At 35.8% G+C, this 20,948-nt stretch overlaps 2 protein-coding genes and 1 pseudogene across 2 annotated transcripts; all 3 read right to left on the minus strand.

Moving 5' to 3' along the window:
- Positions 1-1,805: 1,805 nt before the first annotated feature.
- On the minus strand, positions 1,806-20,948 carry LOC148194330 (caffeoylshikimate esterase-like; annotated as a pseudogene).
- Positions 9,243-10,361, minus strand: LOC148194331 (uncharacterized). Its single transcript, XM_088096371.1, has 3 exons — positions 10,107-10,361; positions 9,823-9,927; positions 9,243-9,737 (listed from the first exon to the last, which is right to left on the minus strand). Exons 1-3 carry the CDS (start codon positions 10,359-10,361, stop codon positions 9,243-9,245), a joined length of 855 nt encoding a protein of 284 aa, XP_087952497.1.
- LOC148194332 (uncharacterized) lies at positions 10,439-11,455 on the minus strand. The gene has a single exon (XM_088096372.1). It carries the CDS (start codon positions 11,447-11,449, stop codon positions 10,439-10,441), a length of 1,011 nt encoding a protein of 336 aa, XP_087952498.1. The 5' UTR covers positions 11,450-11,455.

Below are 20,948 nucleotides of genomic sequence, written 5' to 3' on the forward strand. Positions count from 1 at the left end.
GTGTAGATCCTTCTTTCCTTTTATCCTTGTCTTGATAGATCAAAAGTTGACCAATCATATCCTTGAGTTCACTAATAATCTCTTTGTCCCTTTGTTGGAACTTTTGCTCAAATTCCTCTCTTAGTTGTAAACTCTCACTTTTAGGTCTCACACTCCCTTGGACACTAGATTGACTCATTCTTGTCAAGTATGTAGAAATGATTTTCACAAGGTTTTCAAAAACTTGCACAAGTAATGAGTGAAAAGATTTTCACAAACTTTCTTTGTTTTTGGTGAAAATTTTCTAAAGAGATTCTAGAGGTAAAAAATGTTTCCAAGTAGCTCCCAGAAGAAGAGGTGAGTCACAATTAGACAAGCTTAGAAACCAAGTTCTTCCTTCGCCAGAGTTTCCTTAGAGTTATCTTTTACCTTAGTTTCTAAGTAGAAATTCTTCAAAATATTTTCAAATGGTAATGAAATGCTCCTAAAAACCAAAAGAAGGTTTAGCTATATGTTATGCAATCCTATATACCACGGAGACTTAAAACAAAAAGATCACACAAGCAATTTAAAGAAAGCAATAAAGATGCAAAATGAAAATGCTAGACGGCCCTAAGTGAAAGTGCAAGTGATACTTCGAACCCCTTGACACACTTCTACACTAAGAAAACGAAATTGCACTTTACAATGTTTAAATGTCATCTTGGAATTGCTTCAAGAGCATTTTCCCAAGTCACTTAGTCAAAGAAAGGAAAATCAACTTTAAACAGGGAAGGTTTCGTGATATGTGGTGTAAACAAACTTAAAATAAGGCCTAAAACTAATGTAAGCTTCACTCTCTTGCTACTGCAAATTGCTACTCCAAAACAGGTTGCACTTCAAGCTTTTCTGCTGTATTTTTAGTTGCTGGAACAGCAGAGTTGCAGCTGCTCAAAAGCTCCCTTTTTGTTCCTACTTCAGCCCCCTTTTCACTTCCTAAAATGCTACCTCAGTAGGTGAAAGTTTCTCCTTCTGGATGCCTCACAATAGCTACCACAACACCTCAAGATTCCACTCAAAAGACACCAAACAGAATTAGCAAATTGCACCAGAATTTCAAACTAGATTTTTGAACGTTTGACAATTTGGAAGCCAAGAATGAGGAAATCAAATGGGGACAGGGATGGAATAACAACAAGCACTCAAAAGGAACCTAATAATGGCACTGGAACAGATTAAGAAAGCAATAAAAAAGAAAATATCAGATCAGAAACTCAGTCAGACCAAACTGTTTGATATTTTACAAAAGTGTTTGATAAAATGCCCCAATGAAATTCAGATTTTGAGTTTTAGGGCTTATAAACTAGATTACACGGTTCTTTAAGCTTTTTAACACTTGATATTACTTCTTTTGATCATTCATTTTCATTTTCAAACATTGAACCAGCTTTTTCCACAATCTAGAAATGAATTTCCACAAAAATACCAAAATAGTGGCTGGAAGTGTATTCTGCACTAAAAAAAGTGGACTGAAATGGTGGTTTTAAACCCAAAATTGATTGTAAGTGATTCAGTAGTTCAATTGATGATTCAAACAACTTTGTATCATCATTTTAAAGATGTTTAAACATTGAAACAGCTGGAAAACTGTTAGGTTTCTGGGTATGAAACCTAACTGTCTCACAGCACACACTCACACAATAGCATCCAAATGGTAAGAAAAGAATGAAAATATGTATTCACATCAACCAATGTCATGTACAACCAGTAACTGGGAGCATAATCCCCCTCCACAGGATCAAGGTTCCTGTCTATACAATTGATATAAAAAACTCTCCCTTCTACCAGACCCCCCTTGCCTTCTTATAAAGGCAACCCACTTCTAACTACCCAACAACAATTAATTCCTAAACTGAACAATTAATTCTTCAACTGTTTTCTCTCTCCTGCACACCTATTACCCATTATAACCTATCATATTATATCCTATCATTACACCCTGTTGCAAAACAACCTTGTCCTCAAGGTTGGTACAGTAGTGCTTGTTCCCATGGCTAATCATCATAGGAAGGGAACCCACTGGCTGCTGCCTCCAATTCAGGTCTGGAGGTTTGGGTGGTGGTCTATATGAAAAAATTGTTGACTCCTTTAAGAGTTGTTTTTTTTCCAGAATTCCCATGGACCCTATGATTGTTCTATATTGCCTTCTGACCTGGTGACCACTTACATGGGCCTGGATTTTAACTCTTTTCTGATGAATGATCAAGAATTCTTTTCTCTTCTTCCACCCCCAAAACCTTTTTTGTATTTTTATAGCAGCAGTACTGGCGAAGCCCTCTCCTTGCCCAAATTTGTTCATCCTAGAAGCTAAAAAGGAAAGAACTTGTTGATCTGACCATCCAATTCCTTCATCATCATCATGTTGAGCTAAATGTTTCCTCTGAATGTTAAATTGCAGCCCTGCAAAGAAATATCTCTGCCATTGGTCTTCTAGTGTTTTGTATGTTTGTGACAACCATATTTTTTCCCCACTCAAGACAGCTGCATCTTCTACTTTATTTCCAGCCATCATAGTCACCCTGTTCCCACCATATTCTGCTTTCTTTCCTCTGTCTTCACCCTTCTTCACTGTTTTATCATACACATCACAACCTACCCCACTATCTCTCCTAGAAACGGCAGCTTCTGCCACTTCCTGGGCAGCAACACAAACAATGCCTCCATCACATTTTTTGTCTTCTGCACTGATATCTCTTTCTCTTTCCTTCCCAGAAACAGCAGCTTTTGCCACTTCCTAGGCAGCAACACCAACAACTTTTGCTACTTTCCCAATAGCAGTAAAAACAACAGCTTTTGCAACTTTTCCAGCAGCAGTCACACCAATGTTTCCATCACAGTTTTCATCATTGCCTTCCTCTCCACATATATTTTCTTCTCTCCTATTATGTCCTCTAATTCTTGCAAAACCATCAACATTCAAAACTGCAGCTTCCGTTTCTCTTTTCTTCTCAAAAACAGAACCTCTAACTCTTCCTCCGAACCCCCTTATCAATGCCTCTTTCAGCCCTTTCCAAGAATGGTTCTTGGTTTTATTTTCCCAGGCCCTGAACCAATAGATTGCACCTCCCTCCATGCTAGCATAGGCCAATCTTAATTTTTCCCCCGCTGCCACGTTTTGGATCTCAAAAACTTTCTCTGCTCTGGATATCCATCCCTCTGGATCAATCCCCTCAAAAGTAGGCAATTCTATCTGCTTCCTCCACTTCTGCTGCCCTTTGCCCTTGTCTTCCTCCAACTCTTCCTCTGAACCATCTTTCTTTCCTTTCATGGCAGATTCATCACTTCTTGTTGTGCCCTTTATCTGAATCTTGATATTCTACATCATTTCTTTTATTTCTTGGATATTTCTTCTCCATTCTGCTAGCACTATTTTCTGTCCGCTGGCCCACCTTTCCACATTATCGATTCTTCCTTCCATCACGTTCTCCTCTCCAAAGGATCCGGCAGCTTCTTGATCCGGCAGGTCGGACCAAATTGTTAGGTTTCTGGGTATGAAACCTAACTGTCTCACAACACACACTCACACAATAGCATCCAAATGGTAAGAAAAGAATGAAAATATGTATTCACATCAACCAATGTCATGTACAACCAGTAACTGGGAGCATAATCCCCCTCCACAGGATCAAGGTTCCTGTCTATACAATTGATATAAAAAACTCTCCCTTCTACCAGACCCCCCTTGCCTTCTTATAAAGGCAACCCACTTCTAACTACCCAACAACAATTAATTCCTAAACTGAACAATTAATTCTTCAACTGTTTTCTCTCTCCTGCACACCTATTACCCATTATAACCTATCATATTATATCCTATCAAAAACATATTGCAATGTGAATTCACTGGTTCAGTTCCATTTCAATTCAAAAGATGTTGATTCAAAATGTAAATCTGCATATATACTAATTTTTTACCAAATGAACAGTATGAGCAACTTTCAATCATCAATTTAGACTTGCTCAAGCTTTCCAAAAGCATAGAAACAGCAAATTCCGAAAGTCGCCCATGCTATATCAATTTATGCAGTAAAATACATCAATTAAACCAACCAAGATTTAAACCAGAATTGAATTCTGCAGCAAAATTATACTGAAAAATAAAATAAGATTTGCTTCCTTAGTGCTTCAGCTTGTATCACCAAGGCTAGATCAATTCTTCATTGCCTTTATTGGTAGATATACAGCTTATCCAACACTTGCACTCAAGCAAAAATGAAATAGACCAGTAGAGAAGAATACCAAAACAGAAACAAGACTAAAACTGCATCACAAAGTGCACATGACTAAGACAATACATAAATTGAAAAATTAAAGCTGGAAATGACTCAACCACACAAAATTCACCGATTAAAATGAAGGATATACATGATAACAGAATGGAAGCACACAAAACAATGATTAAACACACAAAATTAAGAAGAACAGAACCAAAACAAAATGAAAACAGTGCTGGAACAAAAACTGGACAGAATGCAAAACAAAAACAGAGTTGGAATAAGAAATGGATGAAATAGCTTAGCTCTTGGTGCGTGGACGACCTAAGATCATGATACCACTTGATGGAGACTAATCCCAGCTGGAAACATGCAGGCAGAAGCTCCAGACCAGAAGAAATCAACAGTGGAAGAAGGTGTAGTGGAATGATGAAAACAATGAAGTGTTTGAAGTGTTTTAATGGAGGAGAGGTGTATGGGTGAAGCCTCACAGCTCAGAGGGCCTTCCTACAGAGGAAGGAAGCTTGAGGAAGGGAGAAGAAGTAGACAATCAGAGGTGACTTATTCTTCACTTTTATTCTTCAAGTTCAGTTCCTATTCAGCAGGCAATTCTTCACTTTTATTCTTCAAGTTCAGTTCCTATTCATAAACACTAGTTAAGAGGTCCTTATGAAAGACTCTCTAATGCGAAAGTCAGCTCGATTAAGATAACAAGGTAATAAATGTGTAATGTGTAACCTACTTTCTTTTCTTGAAACTCTATTTATAGACTTTGTGATGTGTTTTTTATTAGAATCGACCTAAATTATGTCTCAAACATGACTAATCGTGATTAAACATTTAAACAAGATAGTTTTGGAGCTAATCGGTCTCAGTTTGACCGTTCGATTTTTATAATACTTCAATTCTTCAGTCTGATTGAAAGATGATTCACTTAACAAAGGATTGAATGTCTGATTGATAGTTGACCACATGAGACATACTTTACACTCCAAGTCAAAATATGATCAATTTACAGTGGATATCATGAAACTTTTTTTTCTTTTACTTTTGAATTACTTAATAACAAAGTAACAGGCTAAAAAATATTGTGCAATAGCAATTAGTTAAATCAAAAGAAAAGTATATTACAAAAGGTAGACTGAATGCTAAATATACACAAGATTAACGTATTTTTTTCAATTTTCGAGCCAGCAATTGGCTTGACCGTTATAGTTTGTGGTATCAATTGTTGGTTTGGTAGAGCGCTCATCCTACCAAGCTATGATGTCTCTAAACACACATGCAATGTTTTCATCACTCTCTCCAGTTGCTACGCCATGACACATTCCCATGTACATTTTAATGGTCTTGTCTTTGCTACTAGCTTTCTCATATAATGCCCTGCTTATTTCTGGGTCTATAACTTTATCTTTCCCTCCTTATAACACTAAAAATGGAATTGTGACCTGCTAAAACCTTAAACAATGAGTCCGAAAAAACAGATTATTTTCTTCTTAGCGAAAAACACTAAGTACAAATTTTACTTATCACCTCATGTAGAGTATCTTCAAGACTCATGCTAGTTCTTATCATTTCCATTGCTGTTTTCAGTATGGGCTTGTCTTGATATATCAACTTGTTATTTCTTATCTGCAATCGTTATCAGCAATTAACTATTTCACTTTTAAGTTGAAAATTCCTTTGATAGAAAAAAGGACATTAAGGTATTTCATCAAACACTAAACAAAACCTCACCGCTTCTCTTTTGGCACGATCCTTAAAGGCAGTGGAAATGATATTCTTAGTGGGAACTATTTTCCACTTTGGTATGATATCTTCAAATTTCGTCAATACAACAACAATAGGAAATGGCTTTACTAGTTTGTCTGATATCTGATACATTTGAAAAATTTGTGGTAAGCTTCTGTCACATTTTGGTGGTGAAAAAATTGAGAGAAAAATAAGTTTTTGCTCATACCTTGCACATAGGTGCAACAAGAATAGTACCATCCCAAAATGAAGGATCCCTTTTATGAAGCAGTAAGCACACTGAGCCTCCCATTGAATCCCCATATAAGAACCTAGGTTTTCCTTTGTATTCACTAGTGGAAAAATGACATTTTATAACGTACAAAAATGACTTTTTATAACGTAGTTACTGGGGACATAGTTCTAGGCGATATAGTAAGTCTGCACATTTTATAACGTAGCAGAAATTTACGTTATAATATGTGAACATATTACATCGTAGTTTCTGAAGTCCGTCATAATATGCGCAGGGAGGTATAATGACGTAAAAGTTTTTGTACGTTATAATATATGATCTATTATGTATATATTTTTTACGTTATAATATGTTTTTTTTTTGAAAAAAAAAATTGATTGATTATTACATTTGACATCCAAGAAAATTATAATAATATTCCTGTACATCTCATTCAATCAATTTATAATCAATATAGCTTCAAATAAACAAATTTAATGATACTAACAAAATAGAATTCATTTCAAACATTAAATCATCTAATAATTTAATACCATTTATACATAAAACTATATATTAAATCTAAATATTACATTAATGTATATTCTAGCCAAATTTCTACTAACACTTAAAATAAAAGAAGCCCATTTCGTCTTCCATGTCTGCAGCTCCCATGGGAGATGAATCATTAAAAATCTACAGATAAAATAATAGAATTAAAATTGTAATGAAACACATTATGAAAATATATTTAAACCAGCAACTTATACAACATCTTGTAATATGAAGAGTCTCTTACTTGAAATTTGAAATTTGAAATAGGAACACAACAAAAAAAGGTCACAACCAGCCACCTGCAAAACAAATGTAATATAAAATAAAATTAATTGATATAAATAGTATTAATTGATATAAAAAAAGGAAACAACCAGCCACTGCACGATAGAATTTCATAATTAATTAGCTTCTCAAATATCATAAAAACAGAAAAGGAACCAATATATCATAAAAACTAATTAAAACTAATTAAACCATATATCATAAAAACAGATTATTCAACCATATATCATAAAAACTAATTAAAACAAAAGTGTAACAATATCTTTGCAAATGGAGATAAAAAATAGAATCCAAGTAACAGAAAAGGAAAAAAATGTATATAGGAGGAAAAACCCATTGAAGGTAAAATTCATCATAGCTATTTTCAAAATAACCATTCTATACATACCCTCAACGTCAAGGCCAGAGGAGAATAAGTAGAATCAAACTGCTGTTGAATAGCAACTGTGTGCTTCACAAGTCCATTTTGAAAAGCCTTGCAAAAGTACTTAATCATGTGAATAACCCATATAGCAGTCTCTGATGACCTCATTACATCAGATCACGACTAGATTTGGCACTCCAGATTTTTTTATCATACCTCACACCATCTACCTAAGAAAAGATCCAAACAAGCAGTCCACTTAAGGACAAGGTAGAAAATTATCCAATGTACACGTGAAACAAGGGGCACCAAAAGGTAGTGCAAGACAATAGATCATAAAGCATGCAAAATAATGTATTTTACTACAGTGCAGAGGATTTGCCAGCCAATACGGTGAAAAAAAAGTTCAGGATAATATAAAGTTACAAACAAGCATGTTTCCCCTGGAAGTTTGAAAACAGAAGTTCTGTACAAATTGACAACATTTCAACATGTTAAAACACTTTAGCCATCATCCATAATTTTGGTTCAAACACCACATATTTTCTATGTTACACACCTTGACAGGGCAATAGAAAAACAAGTAAACATTCTGAGCGGCCAAAACCATACTTAGTTACCTAGAATAATCTCAAGGGCTCTGTAATGCCTTGTAGAAACAATGGAGCTATGATTCTGATTATCATATGCAGTACTACCAAAATCAATCAGCTTAATAGCACTAGACTTGGGCAAGCACCTGAACTGCGTTTCATCTGAGGAAACTCTCTGTACCAATCCAATTATTTTCCTTAAATATATTATAACTGAGTCTACAAACATTATTAAGTTTCCATCCAAAAATGTCAAATACCTTATAGCTAGGTAGCTTTACATATTCAGAAGAAACCAGAAGAATATTTTCTGGCTTCAGATCAGTGTGGATTAGGCGTAGTTCATGCATATCTGAATATGATAAAGAATAAGAAAAAGTTAAAGTAAGCAAACACAACTAAGATACACTGTATCCCTGGAAAAAGAAAGCAGGCCAAGGGAAGCCATGGTTTGATCAGTAAGCAAGAGACTTAGGAATGAAACAAGAGAAATAAACTGAAGGCCAAGAATAATCCAAAGACTCAAAATTGGCACCAAAATTCACTACAAGAAAAATCGCATTTATATACGGCCGAAATCCGTATATAACATCAAAAATCCGTATAAAAAGTGGTGTTATATACGGATTATATACGGTCAAAAATCCGTATATAAAAAGGGCGTAGATAAGATTACATACGGATAATCCGTATGTAACTTATATACGGAATATCCGTATATAAATTATATACGGATTATCCGTATGTAAATTATATACGGAATATCCGTATATAACTTATATACGGAATATCCGTATATAACTTATATACGGATTATCCGTATATAACTTATATACGGAATATCCGTATATAACTTATATACGGAATATCCGTATATAAATTATATACGGAATATCTGTATATAATTTATATACGGATATTCCGTATATAATTTATATACGGATATTCCGTATATAAATTACATACAGCATTGACTTGAATAGCAGACCTGGTCATCCAACATCCAAAAAGAGACAATTTACAAGACCTGCCCATACCACACAGACAATTCACAAGACCTGGATATTATATCCATTCACAAATTTGATAAATAAATTAAGTCTTTAAAACCTACAAACATGCATTTCACATTAATCATAACAAGAAAGTTTACATAATTGTTAATCATAATAAGTTCAAATAACATGAAAAAAGTCATTGAGGGAATAAGTGTGAGTCATACACATGTCCTACTTCTAAAAACATAACTAGTAATCTCCATAAACAGTATCATCTTGTGGTTGATCTGTTGGTTGCTGTGGTTGTTGTGGTTGTTGTGGTTGTTGTGGTTGAACATTAGCTTGTGGCTGATTCTGGGATTGAAGAAATTGTTGTGCAATTGCGGCTGCAGGAGGTGGAAGATACTGCATCATGACACCAATAAAGCCTTGCAATTGAGAGTTCATCTGTCGAAGTTGGTCATCATGGGTTGATACTCGTGTGTGGAGGTTAAGAATGTCCTCTGCAATCGGTTGCTGAGAAGAAGATGCCTGTGTCTGTTGTATGTAACTATCGACACAGTCATCTTGAGCACTGACATTTCCAATGCCGTATACGCGTCCCTTGTACCTTCCACCAGCAACATCCAACCAACATTGGTTCCTCAATCTTTCCTCATCTGCAGGGTCTAGGGGAGCACATGTTGAAGCCCCAACGGATGCTGTCTCAGATCTTATTTGAGAAAATCTGGCTTCAAACTCTTCCTGTTAAATGAATACATGATTATCGTTAAATAGATAGACCTAAGAATTATATAACCTAATAAAGAATAAGTTAGTAGAAACTAACATGTGTCCGCCTAGACCTTTCATCGACAAATTCTCCTGTTGATGCTCGAATATGTGTCTGCTGAAATATTTCATCAACATGCACTGACCGACCAAGCTCCTGTGACTGCAAGCAAAGAAGATGTAAGTTGATAGGTATGTAAGAATGAGCTGTCCATAGGTATGAGAATATTCAGTCAATATCAATTTAATATGATGAAAACAAAATCCATAGACAAATGCAATTTATTTGGAGCCTTACTGAAGATAAGGTTGAACTTCATTGCAATTGATCAAGAGATGAACATGAGCTGATCTCAATTCTTCGTCACTTAGCCAATGAGTTGATTCCCTCCCGGAATGACGACCACCTTCGTCAAACACTGATAATGTTGTCCTTTCAACTTCAGTGTCTACTTCATTTCTCATGCTTTGTGGTGTTAACATAAAGTTCTTGAAGTAGTGTGAACAAAAATGAGTTGTTTCTTTGTTCAAATATGATGCCACTATTGATCCTTCAACCCTAGCTTTATTCTTAACTGAACGTTTAGCATATCCCATGAACCTACAATTTAAGAAAGTGGTATGTTAGTTTCAATATGTGTTGCATCTAAATTCAACTGTTGAATGAGATATTGTCACCTTTCAAATGGGTACATCCACCTATATTGGACCAGTCCACCAAGTCTTGCCTCATATGGAAGATGTACAGGGAGATGTTCCATACAATCAAAGAATGAGGGGGGGAATATTCTCTCCATCTTGCAAATAATGATTGGAATGTTTTCTTCCATCTTCCGAAGGTCGACCTCATTCAATGTTGTACAACATAAATCTCTAAAGAAATGACTTACTTCTGTAATGGGATTGAGAACATGAGTCGGTAAAGAACTAAACGCTATAGGAAGTAAGCATTCCATAAACACATGACAGTCATGACTTTTCATCCCAATGACCTTTCCCCTATTCACATCAACACACCTTGACAAGTTAGAAGAATATCCGTCAGGCATCCTAAGATCTTTCAACCACTGACAGACCTGTTTTGATTGGTCTACTGAAAGTGTATAATTAGCTTTTGGCTTGTACATCTTTCCATTTGTCTGAGTTTTGAGCTCCAAGTCTTTTCGTTTACAATACAAGCCTAAATCCATTCGGGCCTTTTCATTGTCTTTTGACTTTCCACTGACATTCATCACAGTATTAAAAATGTTGTCAAAAAAATTCTTCTCAATATGCATGAAATCAAGATTATGCCTTAACAAATTATCCTTCCAATATGGTAGATCCCAAAAGATGTTTTTTTTCGTCCAATTATGCCACTCACCGTATCCATCTATTCTTGGTGCACCATTTTCAGTTACTTTAGGATAACCATTAACTCTATTCCAAACTTCTGTTCCCGTCAAATATGGTGGCGCGTCTTCCATGTCCACTTCCCCCTTTTTGAAAGCATTCTTATTTCTCCTAAAGGCATGGTCATTTGGTAAAAACCTCCGATGAGAGTCAAACCACGAATTTTTTCGCCCATTATATAATCTAAAAGCCTTTGAATGCTCCATGCAATGTGGACAAGCCAATTTACCATGGGTGCTCCATCTAGACAGCATACCATAAGCAGGAAAATCATTAATTGTCCATATTTGCATCGCCCTCATGATAAAGTTTTGTCGCCTTGAAATATCGTATGTTATGACACCACTCCACAACTTTTTCAAGTCATCTATCAAGGGCTCTAGGTATACATCAATGCGTACTTTTGGATTGAATGGCCCCGGAATGAGACAAGTCAAAAACATGTAGGGTTTAGACATGCACATTTCTGGAGGTAGATTGTACGGCGTGACAATTACTGGCCAACACGAATATGGTATAGATGACGCCTGCACATATGGATTAAAACCATCGGAGCATAAACCAAGTCGAACATTGCGTGGCTCAATGGAAAAATCACGATGTACTCTATCAAAGTGCCTCCACGCCTCTCCATCACACGGATGACGCAAAACACCATTTGACGACCTGTTGTGATGGTGCCATGTCATTTCTGTTGCAGTTTCTTTTGAGGCATACAGTCTTTGAAGTCTTGGAATTATTGGCAAATGAAATAATTAGGCTTGAAACCGTTTTTATACAGGTGAACCTTCACAACTCTTTCGTTCAAAATCTTTGTACAATCGCACTTTGAACATGGACATCGAAGCCCCCCATCTCTTTGATAACGGTCTTGTTCACAAGCCTTAATTATAAACTCTTCAACACCCAATACAAATGACTCTTTCAACGCACCTCTTCCTCTATAACACCTATCGTACATCCATGAACGATTTGGTGGAACTTGATCCATGTTCTGTATACATATCAATTAACGACAAATTAGCCATTAATTAATACAAGGCTAAATTAATTATGTATTACAAGTTTTCCTTCAAGGAAAAGTAATAAGAAAGTTCAACACTAAACAATCAGTAATTGAATTTCCATCACTGCTCCTTGGAAGGTAATGTTAGGTAAGTACTTAGTCATGTTAGTTTAAAAGGTTTGCCATATTACATGGGGTATAGATGTTCATGCTTTATGAAAAGTGATGTTGTTATAATTAGTACACATGGTTGGATACTTTGGGGTGTTGTTTGTGTATGAAAAAGTGTCATGGATACACTTTAAAACCATGTATATTGTGGATATCTTGTTTTTAGCCTCTTGCATTAAGTATACATTGGTGGGGCACTTATCTATACTCTTTGACCAAGAGTGCGGGTAAGAGAGTATTGAGTATTCTCTTCCATTGTTTAAAGAGAAAAGAACGAGTTTTAAGTATGAGAGGAGTGGAAGTGAGGTTTGAGTGAGTTGGGGTACATGGGTTGATACAAATAATGAAGAAAGTAGAACTTTTTGGTGTCAATGCTGTGGAAAAAGATCATGAAAGAATAATAGTGTTAGTGGAGTGAGGAGATGGACACGTTACAAATGAGCTAGCAAGGCATTAACCATTATAACTGTTGTCTGTCAATCTATTTTGTTAAAGCTAACTTGTTAATGATCTCTGGCATCCTTGCACAAACATTTCTGACTTGCAAAATATGGTTGGGGATTTGGCTAAATGTTGAGGGAGAAAAACGGTTGGGGATTTCCCATCAATCCATAATCTTCCTCTCTATAAATCTTCTTTTTTTAATGGAGATGTTTTATTAGAAAGCTGAAACCTTTCAACCTTAGATGAAAAGGGTAACAATAACCTAACTGTTCAGAGGCTAAAAGTGGCATCCTAAACTCTCACTTCTTTTGCATGTTTCACAGACGATCCAATTGCAAATAGATTAAACTGTTTGTTAGGGAAAGGAAGTTTGTAAGATGGGAAATTGGACTTTAAGGTCATTGTTTCCTATATGACATTATTCAAAAACTAGGCTTCTACTCTACATTTATAAATTGGAAAAGGAATGTTTGGGGTATTGTTTACTAAAGAACCAAAGAAATAAGTAAGGATTCCAAAGCAAGCAATGGTGCTGCTTGCACCACTCATTATTTATAATGTAGAAGAAAACAAAATAAAAATATGGCAGAAGGCATGATAGCCAATAGTAGAAACCAAATTAATAAATATATCTATAAATGCTAAATATATAAAATAGAATAGAAGATAAATAAATAAATTAAAGAAAACAAACTCATTGACTAAAATCCAAGAAAACATCACAACTCCAACATTATTTTGGGCAAAAAGATCCAAATAAAAGGTTAGAACCACTTACTTGAGTTTTGATTTCACTGTTTTACTACAACTTTGGGGGAAATTTTGACCTGATGATTAACATAAATCAGAGTGAAGACAAAGAACACTACTTATTACTTCAAAAATGCTAGGACTATAACATTAAGCATACCTTTCAGGAATTGTGGACAATCTTCTTTGCTTCTTGGCTTTTCCCTAATCACACCTCCGTACACTACCTCCTGTAAATCACACAATAAACAGTAAAAAGAACAGATTAATGAACACATCTTACTGGTGTCAAATTTACCAAATGAACAGTAACTACAACTTTCAAACGGTAAAAGACACATGCACAAATGTTTAAACTCCACTGAAACAATCAGATTCTATAATTCACAACAGTTGTAGCTTAAAATGCAGCAAAATGTGATGGTTTAAAGGTGAATTGTGCATATAGGCTTCTCAAGGACCATTTGAACATTGCACACAACTTTCAAATGACAACATAGACTTGCTCAATTGGTTAGAATACATAGACACAGGCAGTGGCTTCATATGACAGCAGCAGTTGCTTAAAATGCCGAAAAATGCATTGAAAACTTTTGCAGATTTAATAAAACAGTACATTCAAAGCTGGCTGGTTCAAATAAAGACTCAAAGAATGCCTAAACACTAGATCTAACTACAGGATATCAGCTAGAAGATTTAAAGTGACCTAAAACCACACAAAGATAGCAAGCACGGTGCAAACACTTTATTTAAAACTGTAACAGTTTTGAAATCCAGAATTTAATCAACTTAACCATTCATTTTTCAATTCTGTGATTGATTGGAGTTGCTATCCCTTGAGACATGCTTAAAATCATAAAAGAAACTTGTCTCAAGCTTTATACACAACAAAACTGAGCAGAAACAGTATTGACCAAAGCAGACCAGAAATTGAATTGGAGAATTGTGAAACAAAGACAAGACAAGCTACTGAAAGTAGGGAACTCAGGTATGCATTTTGCATTTTAGTGATTAACAAGAGTTGCTACAACTTGAAACATGTATAACAATAGTAAACACACTTGTACCAAGATTCAAAACCACAAAATCTGACCAACAACAGTGAGCACAACTTCAAACCAGTGAAGAATATTGATGCAGATTTTTGAAATCAGAGTGTGAGGAATTCAACCAGTCATTTTGCTTTTCTGAGATTAATATGAGTTTGCAATCAGTTTAAACACATTTAGACTCATAGAGCAGATTTGGTCAAAGCTTGAAACACCAGAAAACTGGACCAACAGGAGCAAAACCTATTGGAGTAAAATGGGTTTTCAAGACCAAACTTAGAGAAAATGGAGAAATTGATAAGTATAAACCAAGGTTAGTAGCAAAAGGCTATGCACAACACTATGGAGTGGATTATACAGAAGTATTTGCACCAGTTGCCAAGCTAGACACCATCCGAATAATACTATCAGTGGCTGCTCATAATGGCTGGATCATATTTCAATTAGATGTGAAAAGTGCATTTCTTCATGGAGAACTCAAGGAAGAAATCTATGTACAGCAGCCATACCATTATGTATGGCTTAGTAGTAACTTTTTTTCGTTGGTTTTAGTGGTTTTGTAGTTTACTTATGTTTTATCAAGGTTTGGTTTTCTAGTTTATTTATGTTTATCAAGGGTTTTTAGGCATTGCCTTGCAAATGTATCTTTCTTTTCATGTAACAACACTGCAGACTCATGTTCTTAATATATTTTCGTTGTAACAGTTAGTTAAGGACATTTGTTACAGAAGTCAAACAACTGATTAAAACTCAAACAAATCATTTCAAAACCTAATTAATCAAACAAACTCAGACAAACAATGATTAAAAACTCAAAACACAAGACAGTAAAGGATAACGATGAACAACACGTGAATTCAAGAAAACTAACAATAGCCATACAGATCAACACAACACTGAATCAAACAAAGACAAAATTGTAATAGTCGAAAGGAACTCACTCACCTTTGGTTCCTTCACTAAGGGCCTTCGCAACTCCAAATAGAATATGTCTTCGTCCTTAATACGAGTAACAATCTTCTTATACCGCCACACAGTAGCCTCAATGGATGCTTCCTAACACTCCAACCACGGCTTGGGAGCCGAACCACAAATATGTAAAAAAAAAAAAACCAGATTAGGGTTCGCCATTTTCACTATTTAAAGATTTCATCGATTGCTCAACATTACGATTTAATTACCAGATGAAGGTGCTCTTTCAGCACCGAACCGCACCGAACAATGACGCCCAACAACAGTGTTTGATGAAGGAGTCAGCTCGAGAGAGAGGATGAAGAACCAAAGCGCGATGGACAACGAAAGTGGAAAGGGCTCGAGACAGGGACAGCCAGACGAAAGAGGGCTCGAGACAGGGACAACCACAGCTCCAGGCTTGGACAGAGAAAGCAATCAATAAAACAACCTCAAAGCTTCCAAATCGCGATGGTGAAACGATCAAAATGCAACTGCCACACTGCAACTCACTTGCCAGAGCTCAACGAAGAAAAAGCAATCTCGTGATTGGGAGAATCGAAGGAGGAGCAAGAGGGAGCATTTAGGTGTTCTGGAGAAAGAGTTTTGTCGAGAAAGAAAGGGGAAACATTTCGAGAGAGATGCACATTTTAGCAGCACAGTTTCAATTTTTTAATTTATTTTTTTCCTATATCCGTATGTATTATCAGCCGCTAATATTTTATCCCCTTTCATACGAAAAATACATACGGTTTATCCTTGGAAAGCATTGTGCTCAAAGGCGCCAACCTTACATACGGACTTTATATACGGAAATTCCGTATGTAAATATTTTCTCTCATTATATACAGAATTTTCCGTATGTAGATCATCCGTATATTACATCCGTATATAATAGATATATTATATACGGATCTGAATCCGTATATATTGATCCGCAGATAACTGGCTATTTTCTTGTAGTGATTAGGCAACAGATTCATGTATCCAAAGAAGTGGTTACCTCCACTCATGATTTTGTACAATAAACAAAGAACACGATATATGTCTTCCTAACCTACTACTTACCAAGGTTCTACTCCACACAACTAAAATATCGACGGTCTTTAAGTTTTTTGTTTCTTCGAAAGATCATCAGAGGCAAAATATCAATACAGGCTAACATGTTCAGTTCCTCAACAAAATCAAAAAAATAGAAAAGCGTCCCAACACAGAACAGCAAACCCTAAACCCCACAATTTCTCCCAACATCAACCCTAAAACCCCAAATTTCAATGCCCACTCCAAAACACACCTCACACAAAAAAATAGGAATCGCGATAATCATCAAGATGGAACCGGTACTAAGGTTTTGACCTACACAAGGATGCCAAAATCGCAATCCTACAACAACAACGACGATACCTGTTAAACCAAAAACCAGTAGGACCAAAGACAAACCCAAAAAGGGAAATCAATCAACGAAAAAATGCAAAATAATGCACAATCATACCTTCGTACTGCTTTAATGCGAGTGAAAACCAACCACAATAATGCCCCCTTCCTGCCCTAATTTTAAAGACGAAGAAATGCGAGTGAGAGGGATGAAATGAACGGAAGAGAAGAATGAGAGTGAGAGGCAAAGTAAAATGAAATATAGGGAGGGAAATGTGAAAAATAAGCGAAGAAGAAGAGATATTATATCTGTATTTTAAAACTCCGTTATAATAAGTTAATAATAGGTTTTGCATTTATTTACAGGTTTTACATTTATTTACAAGTTTGCCACCGTATTTTATATTATAACTGATTTTTAAAACTACGTTATAATATGTCTTAAACTTATTTACAAGTTTGCCACCGCATTTTATATTATAACTGATTTTCAAAACTACGTTATAATATGTCTTAAACTTATTTACAAGTTTGCCATCACGTTTCATATTATAACTGATTTACAAAACTACGTTATAATATATCCTATTATAATGGATAATTTTTATCCGTTATAATAGGTTCGTTATAGAAAGGTCTTTTTCTACTAGTGATTCTTGGAGCTCTAAAACAACCAACGAACATACATAAGAAATTTGGAAATGTTTTATATTGTAATTGTTGGTTATAAAAGAAGAGAGCGAAAGCTCACTCCCAATTATCTTGAAAACGTCTTCACAATCATCAACAATGTTGTCAAACTTAGTTATAAGATAACGAACACCAGCAGAACGTCCATGTCCTTCGTAGTCAAGTCCAAACACTACATATCCAGCATTGGCTAACGTTTCAGCAACCCCTGCATGCATGAAGCAACCAATAAATCATACAAGGATCTATTATATATACAATTTGACAATAGTAATAATTTAGTAAGAGCTACTAAAATTAATATGTATATTAATGAAGAACATTAAATAAAATGTTAGAAATAGTAAACCCTAAAAAATGAACAACAAAAAATTATTTAAATATAAAAGTAAGAATAAGGCAAACATTGTTTTGCGACATCTCAATGGTAAAAAATATCTTTTTACAGTTATAAAAAATATTTTAATAAAATTAAAAACAATTCAGATATCAATGTCTTAAGGTTAAATATTTTTAAAAATACATTATTTATTATCACTAGTAGAATATTTGCTTTTAAAATCGCACTTTATACTTCGGTTTATAACAAACCGGTGCCTAATAAAACGCGATGGTAAAATTGAAAATAAGTTCAATTTATATGCCTCGGTTTCATGATCACCCGAAGCATAATGGTGATATCACCTCGCTGCTCTCAAAACCGGTGTCTAAAACCACGTCTACTGTTTCGGTTACTCCAAAAACCGAAGCATAAACCCTACGAAATAGGTATACTGCTTTGGTCTCTCTCAGAACCGAAGCATATACACACTGCCACCTCTACCACAAAATAGGTAAACCCTCTACTCTCGCCCTCTGCCATCTCGCACTCTGCCCTCTGCCCTCTCGCCCTCTGCCCTCTCGCCTCTCGCCCTCTGCCCTCTCGCCTCTCGCCTCTCGCCTCTCGCCTCTCGCCTCTCGCTTCTCGCCCTCTCGCCCTCTGGCTTCTCGCCTCTCGCCTCTCGCCTCTCGCCTCTTGCCTATCGCCCTCTCGCCCTCTCGCCCTCTCGCCTCTCGCCCTCTGCCCTCTCGCCTCTCGCCCTCTCGCCTTCTGCCCTCTCGCCCTCTGCCTTCTCGCCCTCTCGCCTCCAACATCAGGGCACGCCGCAAGCCGCCGTTCAACCCTTGTCGCAAGTCGCGTTCATCCCTTGACGCAAGCCGCCGTTCAACCACGTCGTCGGCCGCTGCCGTTCCACGGTGCTCGAGAGAGGGATCTCCTCATTGCAAGCCTTTCATCATCACGGTAAGCCTTCTCACTCACAGATCTATCCTTCATCTCCATTTCTTCTATCCTCCTTTAGGGTTTCTTCTCCTTTTCACCATTTCCCTTCGATTCCACCGATTAAGGGCGGGGACGGCGGCAGTGGATGGAGGTTTGCGAGCAGTGGCGAGGCTGTTGTTGTTGTTGGGGTCGAGGAGGACGAGGCGTTTGTAGAGGCATGCGGGACAGAAGCCGTTTGCAGAGGTGGAGGGATGGCGGGCCTGCGATGGTTGGGGATTGGAGGAGCAAATTTTTTCCTGTTTCATCTCTGAGTTTCTTCTGTTGTTGTAATATTGCTTCTGGGTATGTAATTTTGTTGCTTCTGTAGAGAGAAATTGTCTTGTAATATTGCTGTTTCATCTGAGTATGTAACATTGTTGTTTCATCTGAGTATGTAATTTGCTGTTTCATCTGAATCTGAGTATGTAATTTGTTGTTTCATAATTTGCTGTTTCATCTCTGGCTTTCTGTTTCATTTTTAACAGTTTTTAGGTTTGGGGTTGTGGAGTTTGAACTAAAAAAAAAAATCCTACTACCTCGGTTTAGGTTCTGACCGAGGCCGTAGAATCAGAAAACTAACACGGTACTGCCTCGGTTATTCAACAACCGAGGCATAAATTCCATCTTTTTTAACCCGGTTCACAACCGAAGCATAAAACTTACCCTTTTTTACCTCGTTGGTATATACTTCGGTTGTAGAACCGGTGCCTATAACCAAAAGCAACCGGTGTTATATCCTCTTAATGCACTAGTGTATGGACTTGTTACCAAAATCTTAGTCATATATTAGTTTATCCCATACCCTCCTATCCCAATCCTAGTGTACACGAGGTTTAGATATTTTATCTAGGAAAAATGATATTTTTCTTATTTTAAATTACTTTATTTGAAAAAATAGTAATTCTTAGTTCCTCAATGACGACTAGAATAGACATGTAGAGAGATTATAAATAAATAAAATTTAAATACCAAAGGCAGTAATTTATACAATGGCCAAAAACGAAACCAACCAATCTATTATAGAATTATATTTCAAATGTTTCGTTTTGAAATATGTTATCTAGTAGTAATAAAAACTAAAGTCATGACGATGTACTCAAATATTTTTTGAGAAAAATTCTAGAATATTGGCATTCTTTTGTAATAATATCTATCCGTGTAGTTTATTAAGTTAATTAAGGAAATACCCTCTTATTTATGTACTAGCTTTTGGTAAAAACGTTTGATTCAAAAGGAAATCACTTATTAACTAAGTAACGTGTGATGACCAAATTAATATTAAAAAAAACGAGTTAAAGCTAGACATCGATATTATTTTTAATCTAAATTTTTTATTTTTTATATGATATTCACTTTTTTTTATAAGATTTAAATTCAAAATCCTAATCATTAACATGTATATTATATGAAAAATCTTAGTTTATAAAACACTATTTTTCATATTGAAGTAAAATGTGACAAATCTGTTTCAAGTTATACAATGTTGTATTTTACATTTAATCCAGTTAAGAATAAAATATAGAAAATTCAGCTTTGCATCTTGCTTTCTTATACTAAACACGTTTCAATACATAGATTAGTGAAGCTCTCATTTGTTCATAGTTTAACGAAGAAATTTTTTAATTGTTATTAATTAGTTTAATCTTTTAAAGTTCTCTTGAACCATCAGAACAGGGAAGTTATTTAGAATGATGCAATATATAATCAAATGGGAAATAGTAAATCATGAGAGGAAGACGTTTACCTCTCATGAATCTGCTACACTCCACGGCCTAGCCTGCAACACATAAAATTATAAAAACACAAAGTTAAACAATGACCCCATTGACAAGGTTAAAAACAGGGTTGTATGAGAAATTGCACCATGACAAATTGGGTGAAGAAAAAGGCACCCATCTCCAGCTGAAGAGTTGCAATCCCCTTGCGTTTCTGGTGTATACCTATAACATGTACAATTCTAACAATTAATAAAAACAATGACATCCATGAAAGAAAAAGAACTGTGAGATTGAAAGAGACAGGTTCAGAACTTCAAAATATTTGAACTTCGTATCCAT

The sequence above is a fragment of the Vigna umbellata genome, chromosome 8, assembly GCF_029865625.1.
Source record: "Vigna umbellata cultivar VRB3 chromosome 8, Vumbellata_1.0, whole genome shotgun sequence".
Taxonomy (NCBI): domain Eukaryota; kingdom Viridiplantae; phylum Streptophyta; class Magnoliopsida; order Fabales; family Fabaceae; genus Vigna; species Vigna umbellata.

Excerpts from the sequence above, each read along its gene's own strand:
- LOC148194332 (XM_088096372.1), bottom strand. The coding sequence starts at position 11,449 with ATGCAAATATGGACAATTAATGATTTTCCTGCTTATGGTATGCTGTCT.
- LOC148194331 (XM_088096371.1), bottom strand. The coding sequence starts at position 10,361 with ATGGGATATGCTAAACGTTCAGTTAAGAATAAAGCTAGGGTTGAAGGA. Across the intron at positions 9,928-10,106 it reads AAGAATTGAGATCAGCTCAT|TCACAGGAGCTTGGTCGGTC; the intron begins GTTCATCTCTTG and ends CTTTGCTTGCAG. Across the intron at positions 9,738-9,822 it reads AAAGGTCTAGGCGGACACAT|GAAGAGTTTGAAGCCAGATT; the intron begins GTTAGTTTCTAC and ends TTCATTTAACAG.